The sequence below is a fragment of the Lutjanus erythropterus genome, chromosome 6, assembly GCF_056507025.1.
Source record: "Lutjanus erythropterus isolate fLutEry1 chromosome 6, fLutEry1.hap2, whole genome shotgun sequence".
In the NCBI taxonomy this organism is placed as follows: Eukaryota; Metazoa; Chordata; class Actinopteri; order Lutjaniformes; family Lutjanidae; genus Lutjanus; species Lutjanus erythropterus.
Window position 1 is genome coordinate 21,654,780 of NC_139322.1, and position 13,480 is coordinate 21,668,259.

A 13,480-nucleotide genomic window follows, 5' to 3' on the forward strand; every position below is an offset into this window, starting at 1 on the left:
GAATAGGTGCAGGGTGACAAAGCAGGGTGCAACACTGGATGGAAATGGAGCGATATGGATGGAGGGATGAGAGGAGAACAGACGTGGAGGAGAAAATTTAACAGACAGTGAGACAGACAGACAGATGGTTTAATGGAGGGCTAATTAAAGATGTTAATGAACAGTGTTTAACAACTAATGAGGGGTGGGAGGCTGTCCTCACTGACAGATGAATGGAGGGAAGGACTCACAAGCACACACATTCAATAGACACACAAATGCATATAGTGCACCGTAATGAACTCACTGCTCTGGTCATTGTCATTTTATTTAAAGGGATAGTTCAGATAATTTAAAGTGTGGTTGTATGAGGCATTTATTGATAGTAAGTGTATTAGCTACAGTAGATGGTGGTCAACACACCCTCAGTTTGGAGAAGCAAAAGCAATGTACAGTTGGTTTGGAGACAGTGACATCTGGCTTATGTAAAAGTAGTTTCTCATTGGAAAGGGCTGTCTGACAGATTTTTTTAGGTGGGCCTTTATGCCTTTTTGCTGGTGACCCTGTCCTCAGTAGCACATTTCTAAGCTTCCCACACCAATGCTCCCGCTGCTTCTTCAAACTGGGGATGTGCCTAACACCAACTACTGGAGGTAATACACTGACTATAGATAAGTGCCTCAGACAGCCCCACTTCAAAAAATCTGAACTATCCCTTTAATGACCATATAAAATAGGCTAGGGTAGGTAGCCAGAGAGGGATGAGGGTCAATTAGAGGAATAGTTTGACATTTTAGGGAATACACTCTCCTTTTCATTCATTTCTAGCAGACTCAGTACCACTGTCATATCTGTCTAGTGTCAAGCCACCACCAAGAGACAATTAGCTTAACTTAGCCTGGTTACCTGGCAACCTCACAGTGATGACAAGCCTCCAGGAAGTCACTGATTCCTCATTTAGACTCACAGAGACAATGGGTGTCAATGAGGATTTTTGTGTGAGTGTTTTGGTATGAATAAACTACAGTAGATTGTATATGCCCCATGTTTTATGATGGCTGAGGCCTGGCTGAGGCGTTGGTAATTTGATGACCTGGAAATCACACTTACTGCACCTTTATTGACACGGTGATAATGATAGTATGTAATCAAGAGAAAAAAATGATTGAGGATGAAAATATCATTAGTTGCAGCTCTAGTGAGGTGCAGTATACTATTTGTGTTTCATTTTCTTCAGTATCACTCTCTATGCATGCATATATGTTTACATGGGCCACTGTATCCAGTATGGAGATGGCAAGAAGCGAAGGAAGCCAAACTACAGCAGTGTGGATCTGTCTGAGGTGGAATGGGAGGATAAAGACGACACGGTGAGACACTTGGAGTAAATCTACACCGAGCATTAACGTAGTGCCCCCCTAAAAAAACACAATCTGATGTTTGATGTTTGTTTTGTGCTGTGTGCTGCTAGCTGAGAAACGCCATGGTCAACAGGAAGACAGGGACCTTCTCCATGGAGGTGAAGAAGAGTGTTGACAAAGGGGTGAGGAATCCAAAATTCACAAAATCTACAAACACACACAAACAAACAGCCACAGCCATCGGAAAAGATGGTCCCAAAGGGCGAGCCAGGGAAAATACTCAGCAGGGAGAATCCACTCTGCCAAGGGGTTGTTACACTTGGCACAGTGATGTACAGGATTGACTTGGGGATTTTGTTTCAGATTTTGTTTGCTCTGCATGCACGGGTGTGTGTCTGTCTCTGTGTGTGAGCCCCTTATCTCCACCCAGCACATGTTGCTGAATATGGGAGAGACAGCAGCCCAATGATTCTCTTTTACTACTTGCCTATCTGAGAGACAGAGAGAGAGGCAGGCATTCAGGTGTGTTGTGTGTGTGTCTGTACACTTTGCATTTTCAAAGCTTAGTAAAGAGCATTATATATTAGCCTGATTATTAAGCATACGCACACAGACACACACGCACATGTACACACACATGCATATTCACAGTTCTTATCGGAATATTCACTGTGCAAAGAAAACACATCCATCTCCAGAGTAACAGGTCATGTGGCAGACTGCCGACCATGGCATGCACTCTCTGGACCACTAGATGGAGCCAGACTGCAGAGAATCACATCAGATAACTACCATCACACTGACTACTGTTTACTGCAGCGTATAATAGAGTGTATTAATCTCCTTCATTTCAGAAACGTGTACTGGTGTTGCATAATGATTACTACTACACAGACATCAAGGGGACTCCTTTCAGGTAAGAGAACTGGAGACGCAGTGAGCAAAGATTAAAACGACTGAAGCATCAGTATTCATAGTTTTCTTCGGTAAATTGTCATTTCAGAAAACATTTCTTTTCTTATTTTTAGTCTCGGGGTGGCTCTTTCCAGAGGCCACGGGAAGTTTTTCTTCAGAGGGAACGTCACAGTGGAGGAAGGTAGGAATCCTTCTTTTTTTTTTCTCTGCTTTATTCACTTTTCTTTCATTGTCTTTGTGTCTTAGCTGACATGTCCTTACTCAGCTGCAGTGGAGGAAGCTTGCAGACACTTAACTGAAGACAAAAGTAACAAAATAGAGTTTCCTTTAGGGCTGCCCTGTTAATCAAAATATTACTATTATAAATTGCAATATGGTCAAGTGCAATGTCTACATTTTTTTAATATAGGGAAAATGTGTGCCAAACAGCTTTATAAAAAAGAACTGTAGTACTGCAGAGATGTGCAGGCCTACAGATCTTGTTCTCCAGATGCAAGAAAACATGTTGTTTGGCAGAGACCCAAGAAAATGTCACATCATCATGATATTAATATTTATATTTCAATGAAAATGAAAATTGTGATGCAAAAATGATCATTCCCACTAATCATGAATCATATTGCAGTTACAATAAATGTTAAAATAGTCACATTTTTTTTAACCAAATATTGCAGCCCTAGTTTCCTATATAGCAAGTAACCAAATATGAACAATATTAGTGCTGCAACTATTTCTAGCACTAGAACCAAAAGCAAGACCAATTTGGATGGACATGGAACAACTGTCAAAAAATACCCACCTCCACTATAACTGCTACAAAAAGGTTACAGAGGAATCTCTGCAATTCCACATTGTACATATAATACCATACATGTTTGTTATATCATATTCCACAATGCTCCAAAATCCCACTGGTAGAAATACAACTATCACCATCACAATGCACTTTTTAGAGCTGCATTTTCACAATTTTTCAGGCCATGGATCCCATAGCAAGGACCCTGTACTACATAAACTGCACTGCATATTTTCAGGTCTTCTCTCAATTGCCCTTAACCAACACTGCTAAGTCAGCAGCAGTTGTAACGTTATGATCCGTTAGCCTCACCCTCTTGCCGCACGTTCACTGGTTGGTTTTGAGGGTATGTCAGAACTTCTTGCCGATGAAGTTACAGAACGATCTACTCATAATAGTGTCTGTATACTTGATATAATAATATCCCAACTGATAGGGAAGGGTTAATTGTATTGCTTTGGAAAATGTATTTGAAAATCCAAAGTTTTGTTTCAGGTGGTGCTGAAGTATAGAACATTTTATAAACTCCTTTTAGAGGGTCTCAAAGCCCAGAATGCATTTGGGACACTTGTATCCATTCTTACATGGGGCAGTAAATATGTACTTGTATGCTGCATCATACTTGGCAAGCCAGGACTTGTTCCAGTGTTTTGCAGCTTGGTCCATTTTTAGTCTGCTTGTTGTGTCTTTTCCTTTTCAAAAACATGTCCATTTTTGTGAGTTAGCACTAAATTCCAGGAGCAGAGCAACTTTGTGGCTGGTCAGTACTGACAGTTTATGATGGATGATGTTCTGACTGGAAGGCAATTATAAAGATGGGAAATAAGGTTTTTAAATGTGATATATTATTATAAATTATACAGTATTTTATAATAATTCACATAATATTTGGTGGCCCCCTGCAGTAACTCTGAGGACCCCTGAGAGGTCGCAGACCCACTGATGAAGATCCAGGTGTTTGAGCCATTTGCAGAAAAGAGAAATATTTGTTTTATATAATGAATATTTTGCAGTGTTTTAATTCCAGAATACATCATATTACCATGTCTTACCATGTTTTGTGTTTGTATTTTTTGATGAGTTTTTTTCAATATGCATTTGAAACGAAGAACGTGGACTATGGAGTTTTGTTGAAACACCTCAGTTAGGCTATACGTTAGGACAGTATACTGTTGTTTAAGTGGACATTTTCAGGAAATGGATGGAGCCACACAAACATTACTGAAGTATAGCAAATGAAAGTACTCATGCAGAATGGCCTCTGTCAGATCTTTATATTATTATATAATAGTGTTGTTCTTACAGATGGATTAACATGTAAGCAAAGTAACTCATACTATGGGCATGATAGACTGGCATCAGAAAACTGCCATGGCATTTGAAACAAACCAGCCCTATTTTGAGACTCAATACCAACCGCACCCAAATGTTAATATCTTTGGCTGTTAGGTCCCCGGTTCATTTCCTTTTAGCCTTGCAACACTCACGTTAAATTTCAAACAGTCAATTTTAACTTTCCATCCTCATTTGACATTTCCACTCTCTACATCAAGGGCATCACAGATTTTGTGTGTTTATTATACTACAAGGCACAACTGGGCCAATCTCAAAAGAAGTGGTGACTGGTTTACTTAAGGGATCAGGTCCACAATGGATCAGTCCCCTCCTATAAGAGCCTGGGGGAGACCCAAAGCTCACCCTAAATGAATGAATAAATAAATAAATAAATAAATAAATAAATAAACAAACATTTTAAAATACATAAATTATCCACATATAAAAATGGCCATACCAGCATTAAAGCTCTAATTTCACATCAATAACTACAAATAAAACAATAACTGGTTCAGCGTGCTGGACTCACTGTGTTGTTCCCATCTGGCGCTCTCTAGTGGTGCCCCCACTTTGCTCCACAGCTAGTGGATTGGGCGACACCGTCCCTGGATTTATTGCTATTATAAATTGTTAACCTGGCCTGTACTCACTGTTCTTGTTTCCTTTGTGTAGTTCTTATTTGTACTGTTTTGTCCTTGCAATAAATAAAGTTAAACAAATGAAATACTGTGTGTGTTGAAAAGTAAAAAGTACAATACATACATACACATTGAATACAAGTATGAAGTATGATAAATATGATACTTCCACCACTGCTCAGCTAATTATCTAACTATGTATAATCTTTCTACCGTTTGTTACTTCTCTCTATCACTCTTAAACACACACACAGTAGTAATATAGTGATAATGAACTTGAAAACCACAATTGGACAGGAAGTCAAATATTTCTTTAGTGCCTCCTCAGGTGTGTTGTACTTGTCCACGTCTTGACAGTGTGTATGTCTGCCTATGTGTGCCTCTGTGTGTCTATTTTCATGTCCAGCCTCATGCATGTTAATATTCATGTGGTGGTGGTGTGTGTGGGTGTATGTGTGTCTGTGTCTGTGTGTTTCTCTAAACATGTCCATCATGCGGAGCCCTCTGAGCATGACTTGGCTCTTCCTGATCTAATCAGACCTGTCACATCCATTCAGAAAACACATTTTTCACCCCTGGTGTGTGTGTTTAAGAGAGTGTGCATTTGGGATGTAGATGCCTACCCCTATTATTATGAGTTCATATTGAGTGCTTTTGCTTATTTGGATTGAGATATATAGTTCTTATTTTGTTACAGGACTTCATGACTTGGAGCATCCTGATGTAGCGCTGGCAGACGAATGGTAAGAGTAAACTGACACTGCCGACACTATCAGCCTCATCTCTTATTCAAATGACATTGTGATTGGCCGATATCCACAATAACTGCCTAATTATGCAATCAAAGAAATCTATAATCTCACTACAATACAACAGTTATACAACAGCTCTGTAGGACTTTGATTTGATGGTTTGTGTCACTCGATGACTTGTGGTCACCAGGATTGTGAACCAACATCTAAACAAATTACAGTAAATGCTTTTCAAACTAATGCTTGTAAATGGGAAAACCTCCTTTTGTTTTACTTCGCATTGTATTCATCAGAGATGTCTTGCAATGCAAAAGAAGTGAAAGCCACTGGATTTTATGATGGAGCTTGTGTTGTGATTACAAACTGAGACAGATAATCATCTAAAAAACTCAGTTTTCTGGTACCAATTATGATTGCATTTCATTTTATTATAACCAGTGTCCTTATTGTCCATTCCTTTTATATTACAGGACGTACTGCAACACAGACGAGCACCCAGAGCACCGCTACCTGTCCCAGATAGAGGCGATCAAACTCTACCTAAGTGGACATGAACCCCATCTACAATGTTAGTTAATAATCCCTCTGCTCATAGAATTAAACATCAGTGGCTAACTCATGTGTTGTGGCTGGTTTGTCTAAATATATATACTTTCCCTGTTAGGTGACAAGGAGCTGATTCAGGAGGTTCTCTTCGACGCTGTGGTGACTGCACCTCTGGAGGCCTACTGGACGAGCCTTGTTCTCAACAAGTCTGAGTGTGTACTCACTCTACTCTTCTTTTTCCTTGTTCTTATTGAAAATGTTTCTTTTTAGACCCGACACAAATTGAATCCTTGAGTTAAAGACCAGTTGTACTCACTGAAATGGCAATAGTAGTGATAATACTGAGAAAAAATCTAATAATTACTTAAACATATAACCAGAAATCTAAGGCTCTGCTAAAAGCTTCTGTTCTGTCTTAATGATGCTGATATTCAGTGGTGGAATGTAACTAAGTACATTTACTGAAGTACTGTACTTTATTACACTTTTGACATTATTTTCATTTTATGTCACAGGAAATACTGTATTTTTTTACTACACTACATTAATTTTATACTTATAGTTACTTTATACAAAACATACAGCAGTTTATATGATATGCTACAGTACTATATTAATAGTGTACCTCGTAGTAAAAATGGATCTTCACTGATGAAGTGCAATATTAAAATGCTCTTCTGTGTATTTGATAGTGATAAAAACGGAAACAAAAAATGCAATATCCTGTAATGATCTAAATTCTATATGTCTGTAACAGTGTAAAAGCAGCCATTCTGCTTAGTGAGTACTTTTACTTTTGATATTTTAAGTAAATTTTGTTTATAATACTTTTATTTAAATAACATTTTGAATGCAGGACTTTTGCTGAGAGACTGTAACTTTAACTTTAGTAAAAGATCTGAGTATTCCACCGCTGCTGACAGCACACTTACTGCTGCGCACAAATTCAGGTGACTGTACGTATTTGTTATACAACACAGGAACTCTGATAAGGGGGTGGAGATCGCCTACCTGGGCACAAGAACGGGCCTGTCCAGGATTAACCTGTTTGTGGTGCCTGATGAGCTCACAAACCAGTAAGTATGCTGAGTGTATGTATTCAGTCTGTATGTATGTATACAGAAATATAAACTTCACATATTTCTTTGTTTATGATCCCAGTGAAAATATATTATGGTAAAACATTATATTACACCCCTTTTTACAATGCATTATAAACATACTTATAATGTGTTACAACACTTTGCTTATAGCACCGTATAATTATAGTTATAAGCTTTCATAAATATTTAGTATTCATACCTGGTTACGTGGTTAAATGAAAAAAAAAGAATCATAGCAGGACTGCATTTATGAATTTATTATTAATTATATGTAATTTCTAAAAGCATAGCCTGTGTGTTTTACAATGCCTTTTTCCTTTAGTGAGAAACACCAGAGGCAAGGTGAGGTTTATTTCATTAGTTCACTTAAAGCACCCAATGACCACTTACAATCACAATATAGTGCATCATAACACTGATTAGAATTAGCGCCCAACTGATACTGGATTTTTTTGGCCAATGTCAATATTAGGGACTAAGAAAAATTCCAAATTGACATGGCGGCCGATATTCTTTATACAGAATGTAATATACGAAATATAGAATATATACATAACACATTTTTTGTAGAGAGCCTTCAAAAGTGGTTAACATATGTGACAAAGATATCTAACAGAGGCAGGATATTTTACAGTTTAAAAATAAACTTTATTGTCCAAATGATATCAGTGCAAAAACACAGAAAAAGACACAAATAGAACACAATATCTGCATATATTCAACATGAATTAAGAATAAAATATTAAATATACAATAAATACATAAAAACAATCTGCATTATGTATGTACAACTATGAGAATTGACCAGCAGTTATTAGGTATTGTGATACTTGACCTTAAAGGTCATTATAAAATGCTTTATGTGCTATCTTTACAAAGCATTCTGAATATTTATGAGTGCCTATCATTATATAGTGCTATAAACAGATAATAACTCATAAGTATGTTTTTAATACATTATAAATTAGGCCTTCATGTTATGTTTTGAGTGTGCTGCCTCTGTATCACCTCTGTTTCCTGTCTCCCTCAAGAGACTTCCTGACAGCTGAAGACAAAGAGGGAGTGTTCAACGCCGATCACTTTCCCCTGTGGTACAAGAGAGCAGCAGAACAAGTTCCTGGTACCTTTGTCTACTCTCTGCCTTTCAACACAGGTTAGTTGTAGATCTCAAATCTCAGAAACATTTTTTGCATTCCCTGAACATGACATGAAGTGCCCGCATTTATTTGAATCATCTGTGGTCGATTTCAGTTCTTTCATTTTGAATAGTCTGCTATTCAGCCACTGCATTGAAACTGTGCCCTCCCAACAAGTGTCTGTCAGCTAAGGAATGACAACTTATAGAAAGCTTCTGGTTGCATGGCAACTAGTGGCGCCTCATGAGTGTCACAGGAATTATGTTCTGTTGTCAGTTTTCTTTGGATGTGAGATGGAAAAACCACCACTGAAAAAACACTCTGGTTCAGGAGAAAAGGAGGGTTCAGAAAAATTCCATATCTGCACACAGGTGAATTCAGTGCTCAAGGAATTGAATGTTAAGAGCCATTATGAGACCAATCACAAATTCTACGACAGTTTCATGGGTTTTCCTGTCCAGCTTTTCAAGCTATGCTGGCTCCCTAAATTGGCATTCAGCCATCAAAATTTTGAGAACCCCTGATTTAAGGCTAAGTTACTTATTATGTTTACACTTTTTTTAAATTCTACACAGTACCCATTACTAGTCTGATATAACGAAACAAACCAACAATTGTCTGGAAGTTTATTGAAAACAGAGAGGCCATGAGTTATAAGATAGTAAGATAGTAAGATAGGTATAAGGTTCAAAAGAAGCTCATGTTTTGCTAAATGCACAAATAAAACTGCATATGTACTCTTATTAGAAAGATCTTTTCCAAATTTCCTCCGTTGCCTCTTTTCCTCTTTCGCCCATATTTGGTCGTTTTCTCTCGCCGTGCATCTCTACCTCCCCTCTCTCTCTTATTAATTCTGGGCTGTGTTCTTGTGGACAGGCCTGATTGCTGTGGGTTGAAATAAGATATGTTAGGAGGAGGTTCAGCCCTTTCCATAGTGACTTGGCCAGAACACACACACACACACATACACTCTCAAAAACTTGCGTACACGCACGCACACACATACACAGAGGCACCTCACGCATATGCAGTTTGTGCTATGTCTCTGAGAGATGGTTTCTCCTCCAAAGGGCGAATGTGTTCTCATCTGTCCTCAGCCTCAGGCTTTCCATTAGTGCCAGCTAATACAAGTGATCTGAAAGCCTCTTATTTACTCGCCGGACTCGCCTTGGATGCACTCTTCCTCTCAGGACTGTGGCAGCTCGCTGTAGCCATGAAATAGTACTCTGTGGTATTTATGTTCGCTGTTTCTCTCTCCAATCACCCTGTGGTCAGTTCAGAACTAATAGAAGGAATTATGATATGACTCTAATGTGAACTCTGTGTGTGTGTGTTGTCTTTCTGTGTGTGTGCTTTCATGTGTGTGGCTAAGGATCAGAAAACAAGAGCGTTGTATTGGCCAGCACTGCCATTCAGCTCCTGGATGAGAGGAAATCGCCCATAGCTGCGGGTAAGTGGGGACTCAAGTGGCTCTTTTTTTTCTCACACACTTTTACATCAACACTCTCTTCCTAACGTGGCTATGTGGACTGTTTTCCTGGTCCACACTTGTCTACCCCGACTTCTTTTCCCCTTTTTGAGTCGAAGCATTCGCTGCCCAAATATACTGACTGTGCTGCTTTTTCTGTCCGTGCGCTTGCCCCTGCAAGAACGAAAAAGGCAAGAGCGCAGCATAGGACAGAAGTTTGCATTCAAGAGTATTTTTGCCGAAATATATTAATAGAACCCAGTTTCATAAACGCCTTTTGGTGCAACTTTGTGCTTATTTAAGGCATATTGCGGCCTGGGGAGGATTTCATTGTGGCCGGCCTCCTCTCACGTCCCGGTGACTCAGAAGCCCCACAATGTCACGCCCATATAATTCAACTTGGTGCAATCAGCAAGTTGATGGTATGAAGTGCGGCCCTTGTTCTGTTTGCCATCAACATAGTTACAGAGGAAAGGAAATGCAGTTTAAATGGAAGAAATGTGTACAGAAGTATAGTTTATCAGCAGATGTAGTTTTATCTTTAGGAAAGCTGTGTTATCACTCATTACTCACCTCTCCTCAAAGTCATAAGATGGGTTCAAGTCAGAGTTTGTGTATCACTCACCGGATGTAAGTGAAGTAATATTACATTAGTTGTTATATTAGTTAACAAAAAAATGCAGTGATTTTCAAACTGTGGTCCAGGGACCAACAGGGTCCTGGAATGGGTTGTAGGGGATTCCTAGCAAAAGGAATATTTTTATTACATTTTTTGGAAGCTGAAACAGCAAGGGAAGAAATAGGGTTGTCATTCTGTTTGATATTAATTTATAGTGATCAGTGAAGTTTGATCAATGTTTAACTATTAAGACTTTATTATTTTCAAACCTAAACATTAAAAAAATAATAAAACTCAGAGCACATTCCTGAAGACAAAATCCTGTTAAATTAGGGGTCCATGGTTTAACATGCATCTATTGTGGGGTTTTCTTGACATGAAAATGTCTGGGAGACCTTGTGATATAACTACTGCAGTATTTTCACTTTGGTACTGTACAGTAAGGATGAGGATGAGATTATAGAAAAAAAAAAGATTCATTTAAAATTATTAACATAAAGAAATTTGAAAGCACCTTTTTACAAAAATTAGAATCTTTATTACAGCTTCAGACAGATTAAGCAAAATACAAACATACAGATTTGCTAAAATATGCAGATAGGTAGACAGTGAGCCTCATGCAGTAACCTCTCTACAATGCAATGACTGACAGAGCAGCATCACCTCTGCTGGTACATATTCTGATGGAGACTTCCCCTTGACTCCCTCCTCCTCCTGCAGTCATTGATCACCTTGTTGTGTGTCAGATGTTTTTTTTTTGGTTTTTTTACCATTTTTCATATCAAACCATTTCTTCCTTATTTCAGTGACACCCTCAGGTGACACAGCATTAACAGTGCTCATTATTTTTTCTCATTACTTGGCTTGAACAGGTCTCTTAATTCCACTGTTCAAGCTGTTGAAATTATAGTGTTAGATATGTATATATTAAAAGCAGAAGTTCAGTCTTCAAAACTTGTAATGTTCTTCCTTTTACTCTTTGATATCATTTTCATGAAACAGTTCCTGACAGATGGTCAGGAAGTATGGCTTTATGTCGTATTATTGGGGAATTAACTATGCTAATTTACAGTTCTCATGAATGTACGCTGGTCATTTACACAGTTATCTCAAGTTAGGCTTAATCCAACATGGCACACTTCTACAAGTCCACCGTACAAAAAAGCAAGACAAAGTTGAGATAAGCTTGCATATATGTTCATGCATCAGGCCCATTGTATTTCTGGTTCAGTGTTATTCCTTAGGCAAGCTATGGTTGCAGTAAGGTGCCTCCAGCTTTCTTTATGTTTATCCTCTGCAGGCCTTTTGTAAGTCCTGTTTTACGTGGATAGCTTTAGTGAAAACCTCTTGAATTAGCAAGTTATTCTATTCAAATACAGTGTACAGTATGTGGATTATTCAAATCCTTTCCACCACCCGTATGCCATATGTGGCAGGAACCAATGTGGAGCACAGCTTGTGCCTCATATTAAAAACGTCTTCTAATAATTATCTATGTGAAGTCTCCTGTCAACAGATGAGGGCCATTAATGCCAGCAGAGGAAACACAGAGAGGAAAGAAAAAAATGAAGAAAGGAAAAAGAAGAAAATCTTTTGGAAATGCAGTGATAAAATACGAGAAGAAATAAAAGGGCAGAGAAAGAGAAAATTATTTCACGGTGCCTGGATGCGTTGACATGAAAGCGGTGCATTGTGGGTTCTCTTGGCCTGGGGGAAACCACTGGAGCAGAAGGACAGAGATGGGAGAGTCTGTGCGGTGCCACAGTACACATGCACACAGAGTATGCATGAGATTTGTAGCAGAGCAGTGGTACACAAGCAGCCCACAGTTTACACCAGCCCACAGGATGATTTGACCCTGTCGACTTGATCACTATTGTTTTAAGATCGTATCGTTCTCTGTGAAGCAGCAGCCCAAATGACTAATCAGTAGGTTTCATGAATACTCTATTGTTACGCTGGATGCTGATATACAGTGATGACGATCATGCTTGTCAGATCGGGGGATGTCTGTAAGGATGATTTTATATAAGCGAGTCAGATGGGAGGAGAGATGTAGGCTAGAATGCAAATTTAGCGTGGGCCGGTTAGGGCCAGTTTTCACTGCCCTGCGCTCCACTGAGCTGGAGACTTGTGAATACGCTAATACACTAACTTAACAGGACAGGCCGATGACATCACACACCACGAGCCCTGCAGACATCGCTTGAGTCACAATGTTACCGTGTTCGTACATACACGCACACGTGTGCATGCCAGCGTGTCTGTGTTTGTGTGTGTGTGCGTGTGTGAGTGTTTGTGGTCACATCCTGAGCCACGTGCAGTGAGTCTGCTGCCGTAATATACAGAGCCATAAAACTCAGGTCAGGCGTTAAGACCCAAGGCATCTGTGTATATTCATGTGCCTCAACACTACACTGAGTGAGCTAAAATCACTACTGATGGCAAATTATCGATATATAGATAATAACATAGCAAGCCACAATTTTAATATTATCAATACCTTAAACTCACTCTGCGGCATTCTACATGGATTAAAATTACAAGAGACAGAAATCTGATTCACCAATGACCTGATATTGTGTTATGTAATACTTCCCTTGTGATAGTGCCACTGAACTCCATCAGAAAAATAAAAGAGAGGGTTGGGCAATATCCTTAAAGCAGTTACAAGGAACTTTCGTTTTGTGTTGATTTTGGAAGCCCCTGTGGACAAAAAAGCGATAGTGTTTCCACCACCGTAACCCCACAATATTCATAATTATCGTAATAAAAATCTCCTCCTGCTTCCTTTTAACTGGCTAAGTTGCTTCTCGCTGTCACTTGAAACGG

General features: G+C 38.9%; 1 protein-coding gene across 3 annotated transcripts in view; it reads left to right on the forward strand.

The window, feature by feature from the left end:
- Positions 1-13,480, forward strand: part of cacna2d3a (calcium channel, voltage-dependent, alpha 2/delta subunit 3a) — a 190,267-nt gene that overhangs the window by 135,475 nt on the left and 41,312 nt on the right. For all 3 annotated transcript variants that reach the window (XM_084721164.1, XM_084721162.1, XM_084721163.1), the window contains 10 exons: positions 1,266-1,349; positions 1,451-1,522; positions 2,195-2,256; positions 2,369-2,436; positions 5,722-5,767; positions 6,247-6,344; positions 6,441-6,534; positions 7,303-7,398; positions 8,457-8,578; positions 9,934-10,011. In XM_084721164.1, coding sequence (XP_084577290.1) covers positions 1,266-1,349; positions 1,451-1,522; positions 2,195-2,256; positions 2,369-2,436; positions 5,722-5,767; positions 6,247-6,344; positions 6,441-6,534; positions 7,303-7,398; positions 8,457-8,578; positions 9,934-10,011 — 820 coding nt within the window. The remainder of the gene's footprint in view (positions 1-1,265; positions 1,350-1,450; positions 1,523-2,194; positions 2,257-2,368; positions 2,437-5,721; positions 5,768-6,246; positions 6,345-6,440; positions 6,535-7,302; positions 7,399-8,456; positions 8,579-9,933; positions 10,012-13,480) is intronic.